The sequence below is a fragment of the Scyliorhinus canicula genome, chromosome 1 (assembly GCF_902713615.1).
Source record: "Scyliorhinus canicula chromosome 1, sScyCan1.1, whole genome shotgun sequence".
NCBI lineage: Eukaryota > Metazoa > Chordata > Chondrichthyes > Carcharhiniformes > Scyliorhinidae > Scyliorhinus > Scyliorhinus canicula.
This window is the reverse complement of record NC_052146.1, coordinates 144,401,692-144,414,577: the sequence shown is the minus strand read 5'-3', so window position 1 is coordinate 144,414,577 and position 12,886 is coordinate 144,401,692. Positions and strand designations below refer to the sequence as shown.

Sequence of the window (12,886 nt, the reverse complement as noted above, 5' to 3'; positions counted from 1 at the left end):
ATTCACCAAAAAATGCAGAAAAATTAGCATTGCAACTTACAAAACGTTTTAATGAGTTATTAATACTTCCAACAGCAAGGTATCATCCTTGCTGAGACAAACTGGGATAGTGTCCTGCCAAGGCCAACTCAGCTCCAAGCCACTTTGCAGTCTTGTTCCAAACATGGCCAAAAAAGGTGAATATCAGAAATGAGCTGGGAGTGACGGCACTGAACCTGTAGTTGTGGGCCTTTCGAGAACATGCTTCAACCATTCCAGCATCAGTTTGAGTTTGACGCCTTCTACAAGGGATCTGTGAGCATCCAGCAGGAGTACATGCAGAAACTAAGCTGAACAACCCTTCAGATTGAGGAATTCTTACCAACAGCAAGGCAGGAAATAAAAAGCAGGGAATATGATTCACATTTAAATCATTGTACATAAAGTAAAACTGCTAGAGTTTGTATTTGGTTCAAACTTGCATACCAGCTGAGAAAAGTAGCAAACTGATAGACACACCCCAAATGAACAAATAATGCAAGAGGTCACAATTATCATAATTTAAGCTGCAGTCTGTCGAACACTCCTTCACTTGGAGGCAGAAACTTCTGTCTATACATTGGAGGATTCTTCTTTATTTCTTGCAGAGGAATTCTGGCTATAACTGTTCTGTGTTGGAAATCTGATGAATCATTGACCACTGTTGTCAGCCTTCGCTCAGTGGCAGCACCCCGAGTCAAAAGGTTGTGAAAAAATGAATTATCAGTGCAAGATGGATTGCCTTTGCAAGACACCCTTTAGTAATTGTTCTTACTCCAGATGCGAGGGAAATGAGGGAACCAAGAAGTGTACAGCATGCACTTGGCTAGCTACATACTAGCTTGACTTGGGTAAACAACTTAAGTTGCTCAAAGCAGTCCTTAGAGATAGAGACATGAAGAGAGGACAAGGCCAGTCAAATTGATGATACTATTTAATCTGCTGAGTGACCCTTGGCAACACTTTGGGGAAAATCTATTCAACCAGAAAGGTAACAATTCTCTTTTGGTTTGAGATGACTTATTATATTTCAGCTGAGCTGCAGCATTTACAAGACGTTGTGTAAAATTTGATATTAATATACCCACATTGTGGAAAAGCACAGCTAATAATTTTAAATGAAAGAACACTTATCAGTTTTGGATTTTAGAATGTCAGTGGCCACAGAGGAGTCAAAACGAGAGGCCTAAAGGAAAATGTTTTATTGCAAAGTAAACTACGGGCGGGATTCTCCAATCCCGCGGCAGTGTGCACTCCATTGTAAACGGCGTAGTGTTTTACGACGCCTTAACGGGTCGCTCCCACAACTAATTCTGGCCCCTCCAGGGGGCCAGCATGGCGCTGGAGCGGTTTGCGCCGCTCCAGCTGTAGATCCCCGGGTGAACTGTGTGCCGCGGGATCCGCGTATGCGCAGTTGTGCCGGTGCCAACAAGGACATGCGCAGTGGCACCGGCGCCAACGCACGCATGGGCAGTGGCCTCCTTCAATGCGCAACATGGTGCAGGACTACAAGGGCCAGCGTGTAGGAAAGGAGGTCCCCAGCCACAGAAGCTGGTCCGCCGATCAGTGGGCCCCGATCGCGGGCCAGGCCACATCCGAGGCCCCCCCAGAGTCGGACCCCCCTCCCCCCCCAAACGCCGCCACCCGACCCTTACATGCCGAGGTCCCGCTGGCCCAGAGCAGTTTAGATCTGCGCCGGTGGGACTCAGCTCTTTTCTTACGGCCGCTTGGCCCATCCGGGTCGGAGAATCAGTGAGCCGGCTGCGTAGAGCGGCCCGTGACCAGCGCTGCTCCAACCATGCCGGCACCGATTCTCCACTCTGCAGAGAATCACGTTCCAGCGTCGGGGCGGCGTGGTGCAATTCGCGCGGCCCACCGGCGATTCTCCAACCCTGCGCGGGTTTGGAGAATCCCGCCCTACATACACAGTTCACTGCATGTTTGGCTCTCACCTGTGCTGGCTTTTATGCTAGAGTCCATTTGCTCCACTGATTGGGCCATTGCCCTGCTGCGGGGAAGCTCGTATTCAATGAGGCTCATGGGAAGACTAATTGGTCCATCCTCGTAGGTCTCATGTGGGTTATAACAGAAATAAAATAGTTTTAAATTTGAGCATTTTGGGGGATCGTGGTACTGCATGTCTGTTGTAAAATGAGCACAAAACATTCCAATTTAGCCGTCAACCGTCTTGCGTCCAATTTGGACCCGTATGATTAATCAGAACATTCATGAGGCCCATTTCTTGGGCATCCTGGGATGATACCAAGAACAAGCCTATTTAGCGTCTGGTTCTTCAACTTTAAATTTGGAATGTTCAAATTCAATTTAGATTTCTCGACATTAGAACCCCTTCATGGGCCTCTGCCAATATAAGGGGCCTCACGGTAGCATGGTGGTTAGCATCAATGCTTCACAGCTCCAGGGTCCCAGGTTCGATTCCCAGCTGGGTCACTGTCTGTGTGGAGTCTGCACGTCCTCCCCGTGTGTGCGTGGGTTTCCTCCGGGTGCTCCGGTTTCCTCCCACAGTCCAAAGATGTGCGGGTTAGGTGGATTGGCCATGCTAAATTGCCCGTAGTGTAAGGTTAATGGGGGGATTGTTGGGTTATAAGGGTTACGTGGGTTTAAGTAGGGTGATCATTGCTCGGCACAACATCGAGGGCTGAAAGGCCTGTTCTGTGCTGTACTGTTCTATGTTCTATGTTCTATATCACTGAAATATCCCCAAGCCCAACAAAGCTCCTTCCTCTAACTCTGCTCTCTGTGCATATCCTTTTGCAATTCATCAAACCATACAGACATTTGGTCACCATTCCTGATATCCTCGTCTTTGACTCACGTTCAACATTTGTTTGTGCCTCTGTGAATCACATTGACATGCTTTGTTGACATCAAACATGTTGCATAAATCCAGTACGTTGTCGAATTCATCCAGCACGGACCTGAGCAATGGGCTCAGATTTGGTTTATACTCAGGTAGTTGACCCAATGAACCAGTGAGTAATTTTGAACTGAAATAACCATGTAGAGATTTCAGTTCTACCTCATTGGGGGGTTGGAAGCGAAAAGCAACTAGTATTCCCAAACCTGATGGTGAATTAGCAACCCCAAGTGGGCTTTGTTGCAGGAGTATCTTTTGCAGGCTGGGTTTCTTATAAAGTATAAATGTTAGTTCATAAATGTTAAAGACTGTGCAATTCTGACATGGCACATGGCTGTTTCTGTGACTTGATGAACTACGTCTTGGCCAATGGTCTACGACTGTTAATGCTGGATTAAGATCATTTCTAATCCGATTTTAATCCCCAGAAGAATTTACGTTTCTGTTCTGTGCTAAATGTTCTTATTTTCTTTTTGCCTTTGTAGGTTGACCGGATTTCAGCTTCCTCCTCCGATCGTGAGTTCAAGTTCCGTTCTCACTCTGTGGCTTCTCAGTGATTATGCCGTGAGTGCTCAAGGCTTCCGGGCAATTTATGAGGGTAGGTGCGATTCTCACATTCTTTGAAGGGGATTCCAACTTGGTCTCTTGTGTGGCAGGTTGCTACAACCATGAGATTAATGATATCGAAAAAGTCAGCCGCTGAGATGTTAAGGATAAAATCGAAGTCTCATGTTTTCAACACTGTGGAGCCCGAAAGGAATATTGTATTTTTGTTTATTAAATATTGAAATTGAAAGAGTAGGGAAAAGACCTATTCACAGCCACTTTAGGTAAGAATCATGGATTCTCCAGTACCCCAGCCATGTCTTTTTTAGCGGTGTGCCATTCGCTAGCAGTGGGATTCTCTCTTCCCGCCACTTGTCAATGGGATTTCCCATTGCAACCACCCCACACCACCGGGAAACCCGTGGGCGGGAATGTGCTGCATGCAGGAAATTGAGAATCCCAATGGCGGGCGAATTCCAGCCCATATTTTCCTTCAAGTATTCCAATTTTCTTTACTCTCATTTCAAATGATTGCACACTTGCACAAGTTTGTGTTACATTATGAAAAGCACACAGTGCAGTGTTCATTTTCACAAGCTGACGCCAAAAATAATCGAAAAATGTGGCGCTGATTTAGAGATAACTTAATGAAGGCACACCTGCTTTCCCAAAATAAGCAAAAGGAGAAGTGTCAAATTATACCCAGGCAACTCCAAAAAGGCCTTGAAATTCCTCAAGTTAATATTATTTGGCATAATCAATTACCTCGTTAAGTCTGAAATCAATCAGACGGAGCCTTGTCCTGCCACCTGTTTTTAGGGAAAACAGCAGCAAAAGTGAAATTTCACTCCAATGAATCTTTGGGCATTTTTACCAGAATTCAGGGACAAACAGGACATGTGTGCCCCTAATAATAGAAATGGGCTGCATTTATTGACATGATGTTATCCTGATCTCAAATACTAGCTCATTTGGTATAATGTACATGTACCTTGTTGAAATTGTTCATTATTCTATCTGTACACAAGTAAAAGGAACAAAGATTATTGTATTGGCATCTTTCTGGTTTTATTTCTAAATGATAAATACATTTTGTGTGGCAAATGATGAAAATTAATGGATAAACAGATTCCTTTGAAAGGAAATGGCAGATGAGATCACTTTGATTAATTTATATAGCAGGAGCTACTTGGACCTGAATTGTACACAAGCCATATGCTGCCAGATGTTTTGTCACTTCGCAGCTTGCAACTGATATGTATTGTTTGGTCATGCTGGGACTGGGGGTGGCCCACCAGACAGCTGTTAATCAAAATCCGTGATGGTTTAGTTGGGGAATTCAATTGCAAATAGGTGATTTGGCATGCTGTCTAAAAGAAAACAAAGGAATATGAACTGAAAGCATCACAAGGCTACTGGAAAGTGGGACAAGTAAAGTGATGGTTAAATATAATGAAACTCAGAGGAAAGCTCAAATGGGAAAGGTTTTCCCTTTCAAAGATTGATTTCAGTATAATACATGTGCATTTAATGCTTATCTTTGCAATGTTACAAAAATTACATGAGGACTATGGGCTGAATTTTATGATCCCCTGCCAGGTATGTTTTTGGTGAGGGGGCAGATACGAGGGGTGACTCGTCCATCACCTTCCTGTCCACACTCGAGTTGTTCTCCATAACATGGGAGCGTGAGGTGCCGAAAACAGCCATGCCCACCTTATATAAATAAATTAAGGATAAATTGAGCTGATTTGTAAGTGAAATGACCCCAATATTATGCTGCCCACCCCAAAATAGTCTTTCAAAAATGTTTTTATGAGGACCAGAAGTAAATGGGGTACTATTGTTTTGCTGCCTCCAAAATACATCGTCCCCCTTCCTTCCTCACTACCTGCATTGCAAAGCCACCACCCCTCTATTCAATTCAGCCAAGTTTCAAGATTACGTGCATAACTTCATTTATTCCTTAAATCATGGAATACACCCAATAATGTGAGTTTTTAAGGTTGTACAGTTCAACCTGGTTTGCCTTTGACAGGTTTGCAACCAGAAGTTATACCTCTTATAAATGCTATCTTCGAGTAGTTTGTGAGGGAAAGGAACTAGAGGAATATCTCAGAGGGCAGTGAATCTGTGGAATTCTTTACCATAGGGGCTGTGGAAGCTGGGTTGCTCAGTATCTTATAGGCAGAAATAGACTGATTTTTAATCAGTAAGGGAATCAAGGGTTATGGGGATAAGGCGGGAAAGTAGCATTTAGAATTATCATATGAGATCAGTCATGATCTCACTGAATGACAAAGCAGATTCGATGGGCCAAATGGCCTACGTTTGCTCCTATGTCTAATGATCGCATCAGATGCTGAAAGTCAGTAGGATTGATCCTACCTTTTAAACTTGGCAAGAGTTATTCGATAGTAATTGTTTAATAGTTTAATATGTGGCAGACATGATATGACTTTGTTCTTCAGCTTGTTATATTTTAGCAGTTGGTTGTTTTAAAACAGTGACATTCTGAATTTTAGGAAGATTTTATTTTAAGTCTGTGATGATTTATTTTACAAATAAATACTTGAAACTGGATATTTTGCATTTGAACAGGGTGTTTACTCAACAAACTGTTCATGTGCAAAATAGTGAACAAACAGCAAAAATGTGAGTATTTTTCAATGGAATTTCTGATTTTCAAACAATTGCTGAGGCGATAAATTTAGAATTATAAACACACGTCAATGTTTGTCATACATAGAATTACATAGAATTTACAGTGCAGAAGGAGGCCATTCGGCCCATCGAGTCTGCACCGGCTCTTGGAAAGAGCATCCTACCCAAGGTCAACACCTCCACCCTATCCCCATAACCCAGTACCCCACCCAACACTAAGGGCAATTTTGGACACTAAGGGCAATTTATCATGGCCAATCCACCTAACCTGCACATCTTTGGACTGTGGGAGGAAACCGGAGCACCCGGAGGAAACCCACGCACACACGGGGAGGATGTGCAGGCTCCACACAGACAGCGACCCAAGCTGGAATCGAACCTGGGACCCTGGAGCTGTGAAGCGATTGTGCTATCCACAATGCTACCGTGCTGCCACACCATTATACCATTGTAAAGAGCTCAGCATTCTGTTACAGAAGAGAGCTTGTATAAGAGATTAAATTTAAAGTGCAGTGCTGTGCTGGATCTACACCACTTAGCTGAATAACAAGATTAAATCACTTATTTTCTGTTGATTCTTAAAAGAGGAAAGTCTTTCGCCAGAACCAACTTCAAAAATCACAGACTCAAAGAAGTATAATTGAGATGTATGCACCCTTCTCTGCCTTAATCAATTTCAGAATACTTATGAGCCCAAAACTCACTTATTCAATGCCACTGTTGGTTCCTGAATAGCACTTATTTCTGAAATGTATTTGCCATTAAAAAAATACAACCATGAACAAATCTATGGATACACCATTTACCAAGATCCTCTCATTGTTGTTGTATTGAAAAAGTGTATTGATGACTCAGTGAAAAGTCTTGAAAAATATATTGTAACTATTAATAGTGATCACTTTTGTCCCACTTCTTTAACCGATAATCAGCGTAACAGTTATAAGTAGGCAGTACCCCATTTTATTGAAACAAAGCTCTCTAGAAATAACATTTATATGATGAAAATATGGCACAATTATTATACTGCACATATGTGACAATGGTAAAAATACGAGTGCACATAATTAAGAGGAATTTAGCTGCATGATTAGAAAAATGGCTAGATGGCAGAATACAAAAATAAGGATAAAGGGCCAATTCTCAGACTGGAATAATAGGGGACTTGATTTTCAAAGCCGATTTGAAACCTCACATCAAGACGAATTGCGCACCTCAACTGCGTTGACCATGCAACATTATTTTAAAATTCAAATGGTCTCATCAGGGGGCAGGTTGGGTACCCAATCAGTGGCCCTGGGCACCTCCAGGATGTGGGAGCTGCCTGCTTGGCACCATGGACAAAGGCAGGCAGCATCCATTTTGGGACCTGCCGCTGCCTTGCCAGACAGAGGAGCCAGCTCCTTAGAAGGCCAGGAGCTGGAAACACGGAGGAGAGTGACTATGCAAGCAAAAATATCAAAATAGGCTAATTCTGGGAGGACAGTCATGCAGGATTCAGAAAGGTAAGCCTTTTGGTGCTCATTGAATCAGTGGAACTCAGGGGTGGTGAACTTGCTGTCGGATGCAACTCCTGATGAAGAAAGGAACAGAAACTCCAACTGGGAAGAATAGAGTTTATGGGATGCTGAGGCTGAGATGAATGTCTTCTCTGTTGAGGAGATGACTGAAAAAATCTGTGAAATCTATTCTTGTTACATTGGTTATTTAAAATATAATTTATAGTTTCTGCTGAATACAATTTGCCTGTTAATTTGTGTTCAATTTATATTAATTTTGAGTTCATTGTTATGGGAAAAGTTTAAAAAAACAAAATCTTGTCCATCTGTTTCTTCAACTGGGATTGTTTGGGAAGTTCATTTTGTTTATGTTATTGGTCTCCACAAGGATCATTACAGTGTTAAAGGCCAACACACATGTATGAAGACATAAAAGGGAATCCAAATGCTTTTGTTTTTTACTGATTGGATTTTTTTATTGTCACGTGTACCGAGGTACAGTAAAAAGTATTGTCCAGCGTACAGTTTAGTCAGTTCATTACATACATGAAAAGAAAATATATAGGGCAAACATAAAATACACAATGTGAATACATAGACATTGGCATTGGGTGAAGCATACAGGAGTGTAGCACTGCTCAGTAGAGAAGATGTGTGAAGAGATCAGATCAGTTCATAAGAGGGTCATTTAGGGGTATGGTAACAGCAGGAAAGAAACTGTTTTTGAACTGTTAGTGCGTGTTCTCAGACTTTTGTATCTCCTGCCCGATGGAAGAAGTAGGAAGAGTGAATAAGCCAGGTGGGAGGGGTCTTTGAAGTACAACAAACAAAATCAAGGAAGTAATGCTGAATCTGTACAAGACATTAGTTAATGTGTAATATTGGACACATTATTGCGTACTCTGTTAAAAGAAAAATGCAAAAGTAATAGATAAGAGGCCGCATAGATTCACTGGGAAATTCCCAAGGATGAGGAATTACAGTCATTGAGAGCATTACAAAGTTCTGACTTTTACTTTCGAACAATGACAGTTAAGAAATCTTCTGTTGGAAGTCTTCAAGGTTATGAAGGATAAATAGTCAAAGATTCTTCTCAATGTTTGCAAGGCAGTAACAAAAGGGCAAAAATGTACAACAATAATGAAAAGCATGCAAAATGTTGGAAAGAATTGTTCACACTGAAAATCTGCAATTCACCATTGTTGAAGCATGAATTATTTGTAAAAGTGATGGGGGTGGGTAAGCTATGAGGAGGATGAAGAGATGCTTCAATGTGATTCGGACAAGTTGAGTGAGTGGGTAAATGCATGGCAGGTGGTGAAAAATGTGTAAAAAATTAGGTTATCCACTTTGGTTAAAAAATACAGGAAGGCAGATTTTATCAGAATTTATAGATTGAGAGGGGAATGTGCAACGAGACCCAGGTGTCCTTGTATACCAGTTGTTGAAAGTAAGCATGCAGGTGCAGCAGGCAGTGAAGAAGGCGAACAGTATGTTGACCTTCATTGCGAGAGGATTCAAGTACAGGAGCTGGGATGTCTTGCTACAGTTATACAGGGCTTTGCTAAGACTGTGAGCAGTTTTGGTCTCTTTATTTGAGGAAAGATGCTCTTGCTCTAGAGTGAGTGCAGCGAAGATTTACCAGATTGATTGGAAAAATGGTGGGATTGATGTATGAGGAAAGATTAAGTCGGTCATGTTTATAATCACTGGAGTTCAGAAGAATAAGGGAATCTCATAGTAAGCGAGAAAATTCTAGCAGGATTTTAGATGCAGGAAAGATGTTTCCGTTGGTAGGGGAGTCCAGAACCAGGGGTCACAGACTGAGGACACCAGAAACGACCATTTAGGACTGAGATTGAGGATAAAGTTCTTCACCGAGAGAGTGGTGAGGCTCTGGAATTCTCTACCACAGTAAGCAATTGAGGACAAAACATTGTGGGCGGGATTCTCCGGCCGTGCTCATCTGGCGACCGAAAATTCCCACCTGAGGTCAATGGGACATTTACACGGTCCGCGACCGCCCGTGGTGATCTTGCAGCGGGTGGGGTGGAAGAATCCAACCCAGTGTGTTTACAAGCAGGAGATTGTTATAATTCTTGGGGCTAAGGGAATCAAAGTATATGGGGAAAGCGGGAACAAGTTACTGAGTTGGATGATTAGCCATGTTCATAATGAATGGCGGAGCAGGCTCAAGGGATAAATGGCCTTCTCCTACTCCTGTTTTCTTTTGGAGTTTCTATTTTGTTTCTATTACTGGTCCAATTCAGATTTTGGTCAATGGTTATCCCCAAGATGGTGGTCATGGGGGATTCAGCAATGATAATGCCATTGAATGTCAAGTGGCGATGTTTGGGTTCTGTTTTGTTACAGATATTTATTGATTGGCACTTGTGTGGCATGAATGCTGTGTGTCACTTATCAACCCAAGTTGGATATTGCACAATGCTTGCTGCATTTGGACCTAGGCTGCTTTTGCATCTGATGAGACGCAAATGGCGCTGAATATTGTGCAGTCATCAGTAAACATCCCCACGACTGACTTTATGATGGAAGAAAGGTCATTGATGAAATAGTTGAAAATTATTGGGCCGAGGGCACTACTCTAAGGAAATTCCATGGTAATGTCCCTGGACAAGGATGATTGTACTCCAACAACCACAACTATCTCCCTTTATGATGGGTATCAATCAAAGTAGTGGAGAGTTTTCCCCTTGATTCCCATTGATTTCAGCTTTTCTACGGTTCCTTAATGCATTCGGTCTCAAATACTGCTTTGATATCAACAGTAATAACACTCCCCTTACCTGTTGATTTTCACTCTTTTGTCAAATGTTTGAACCAAGGTTAGAATGAGGTCAGGAGCTGAGTGACCCCGTTTGAACTCAAACTGAGCATCCGTGAGTAGGTTATTGCAATGTAAGAGCTGTTTGATAGCACTATTGATGATACCTTCCACCACTTTGCTAATAATTGAGAGTAGACAGATGGATAATTGGCTGGGTTGGATTTATCCTGATTTTTTGGACATACTGGGCAATTTTTCACTTTGCTGGGTAGATGCCAGTGTTCTAGCTGTTCCGGAACATCTTGTTATGGGAGACCAGTAATGCTGGCATAAAAGTCTTCAGTACTATTGCCAGAATGTTATCAGGGCCCATAGTCTTTGCAGTATCCAATGCATTCAGCCATTTCTTGAGTGGAATGCTGGGGATCTCAGGAGGAGACTGACATGAATAATACTCACCACTTCTGACTGAACATGGCTGACAATGCTTCAGCCTTGTCTTTTGTACTTATGTTCTGTGCTCCCTTATCATTGATGTTGGGCGGGCAGCATGGTGGTGCAGTGATTAGCATTGCTGCCTCATGGCGCCGAGGTCCCAAGTTCGATCCCGGCTCTGGGTCACTATCCGTGTGAGGTTGCACATTCTCCCCGTGTCTGCGTGGGTTTCGCCCCCACAAACCGAAAGATATACAGGTTAGGTGGATTGGCCTTGATAAATTGCCCCTTAATTGGAAAAAAATGAATTGAGTACTCTAAATTTATTTTGAAAGAAACATTGATAATAGAGATATTTGTGGAACCTCCTCCTCCAGTGAGTTGTTTAAATGTCCACCACCTTTCATTACTGTATGTGGTGGGACTGCAAAGTTTAGATCTGATCTATTGATTCTGGAGTTGCTTAGCTTGTCTATCACTTGCTGCTTCAGCTTGTTGGCATGCATGTAGTCCCAGCTTCACCAGATTGTAACCTCATTATTATGCATGGCAGGCGCTGTTCTTGGCATGCCCCCCTGCACTCTTCATTAAACCAGAGATGATTCCCTGGCCTATTGGTAATGGTAGAGTGGGAGGTATGCCAGGCCATGAGGTTATAGATTGTGATTGAGTACAATTCTGCTACTGCTGACAGTCCACAGTGCCTCAGTGTTGCCCAGCCTTGAGCTGCTAGATCTATTCATTTGTAGTTACACAACACGGTGGAGGGTACCCTTGATGTGAAGATGGGACTTTGTCTCCACAATGACCGTGGTCACCCTTACCAATACTATAATGGACAGATGCACCTGCAACAGGTAGATTGGTGAGGATGAGGTCAAGCAGGTTTTTCCATAGCAGCTATTCTCTTTAGGACTCAGCTATCTGGGTCAGTTATTGTATCACCAAACCACTCTTGGTGATGGACATTGAAGTCCCAGACCCAAATTACATTCTGCCCACTTGCCATCCTCACTGCTTCCTCCAAGAGGTGTTCAATATAGAATAGTATTAATTCATCAGCTGAAGGTGGTCAGTACCTTGTACTCAAAGAACAAAGAACAAAGAAAATTAGAGCACAGGAACAGGCCCTTCGGCCCTCCCAGCCTGCGCTGATCCAGATCATTTATCTAAACCTGTCCCCCAGTTTCCAAAGTCTACTTCCCTCTGTTCCCCACCCGGTTGGTCGGTTTCCTTGCCTATGTTTGTCTGATACAATGAGACTTCATGGGGTTCAGAATTATTGGTCAGGAGCCCCAGGGAAGCTCCCTCCTTCTGGTGGGCCTGTCCTCTTAGTGGGGCAAGACATATCCAGGCATGGTGATGGCGGTGCCTCTGACATTAGGCATGATTTGATGAAACATTTCTCTGGCTAGTTTTGGGCATGTTTGGCAAGGTGTTTCTTGGTCCCTGCCAGCCTCATAATGCCACACAGCATCTTGATAGTGCCAGCCTGGCACCATGGAAATCCCCTGCCAGAGAGCCCAGGTGGCAGTACCAGGGAGCCAGGCAGGCTGTGCCAAAGTACTATGGTGCCAGTGGGCATTGGGCAGGGTACTACCCTGCCCAATGCCCACCCACCAGGTGGTTTCCAATGCCTTGGGAGACTCACCCATGTGCCGTTATGACTGGTCCATGTTTGTGTGGACCATTACTAAATACCCACCCTAGTGAGATCTCCCACGCACAACCGGTAAATCCTGGGTGCATGGAGAATCTGGCAAATGCATATTCAAATGAGCTCCCCCTTGTCGACTGTAGTGATTATCTCTTCAAAGAATTCCAACAGATTTGTGAAGCATGATTTTCCCTTCATAAATTCATGCTGACTCTGACTGATCCTGCCACTGCTTTCGAAATGTTCCGCTATAAAGTCCTTGATAATGGATTCAAGCATTTTCCCCACTACCAATATTAGGCTTACTGGTCTATAATTCCCTGATTTCTCTCTACCTCCATTTTTGAATATCGGAGTGATGTGAGCTACCCTCCAATCTGTAGGGACAGTTCCAGAGTTTATAG

General features: G+C 43.1%; 1 protein-coding gene across 1 annotated transcript in view; it reads left to right on the top strand.

Moving 5' to 3' along the window:
* The window catches only part of csmd2 (CUB and Sushi multiple domains 2), a 2,254,685-nt gene that overhangs the window by 448,694 nt on the left and 1,793,105 nt on the right, over positions 1–12,886 (top strand). The window contains exon 3 of the mRNA XM_038801178.1: positions 3,382–3,494. Coding sequence (XP_038657106.1) covers positions 3,382–3,494 — 113 coding nt within the window. The remainder of the gene's footprint in view (positions 1–3,381; positions 3,495–12,886) is intronic.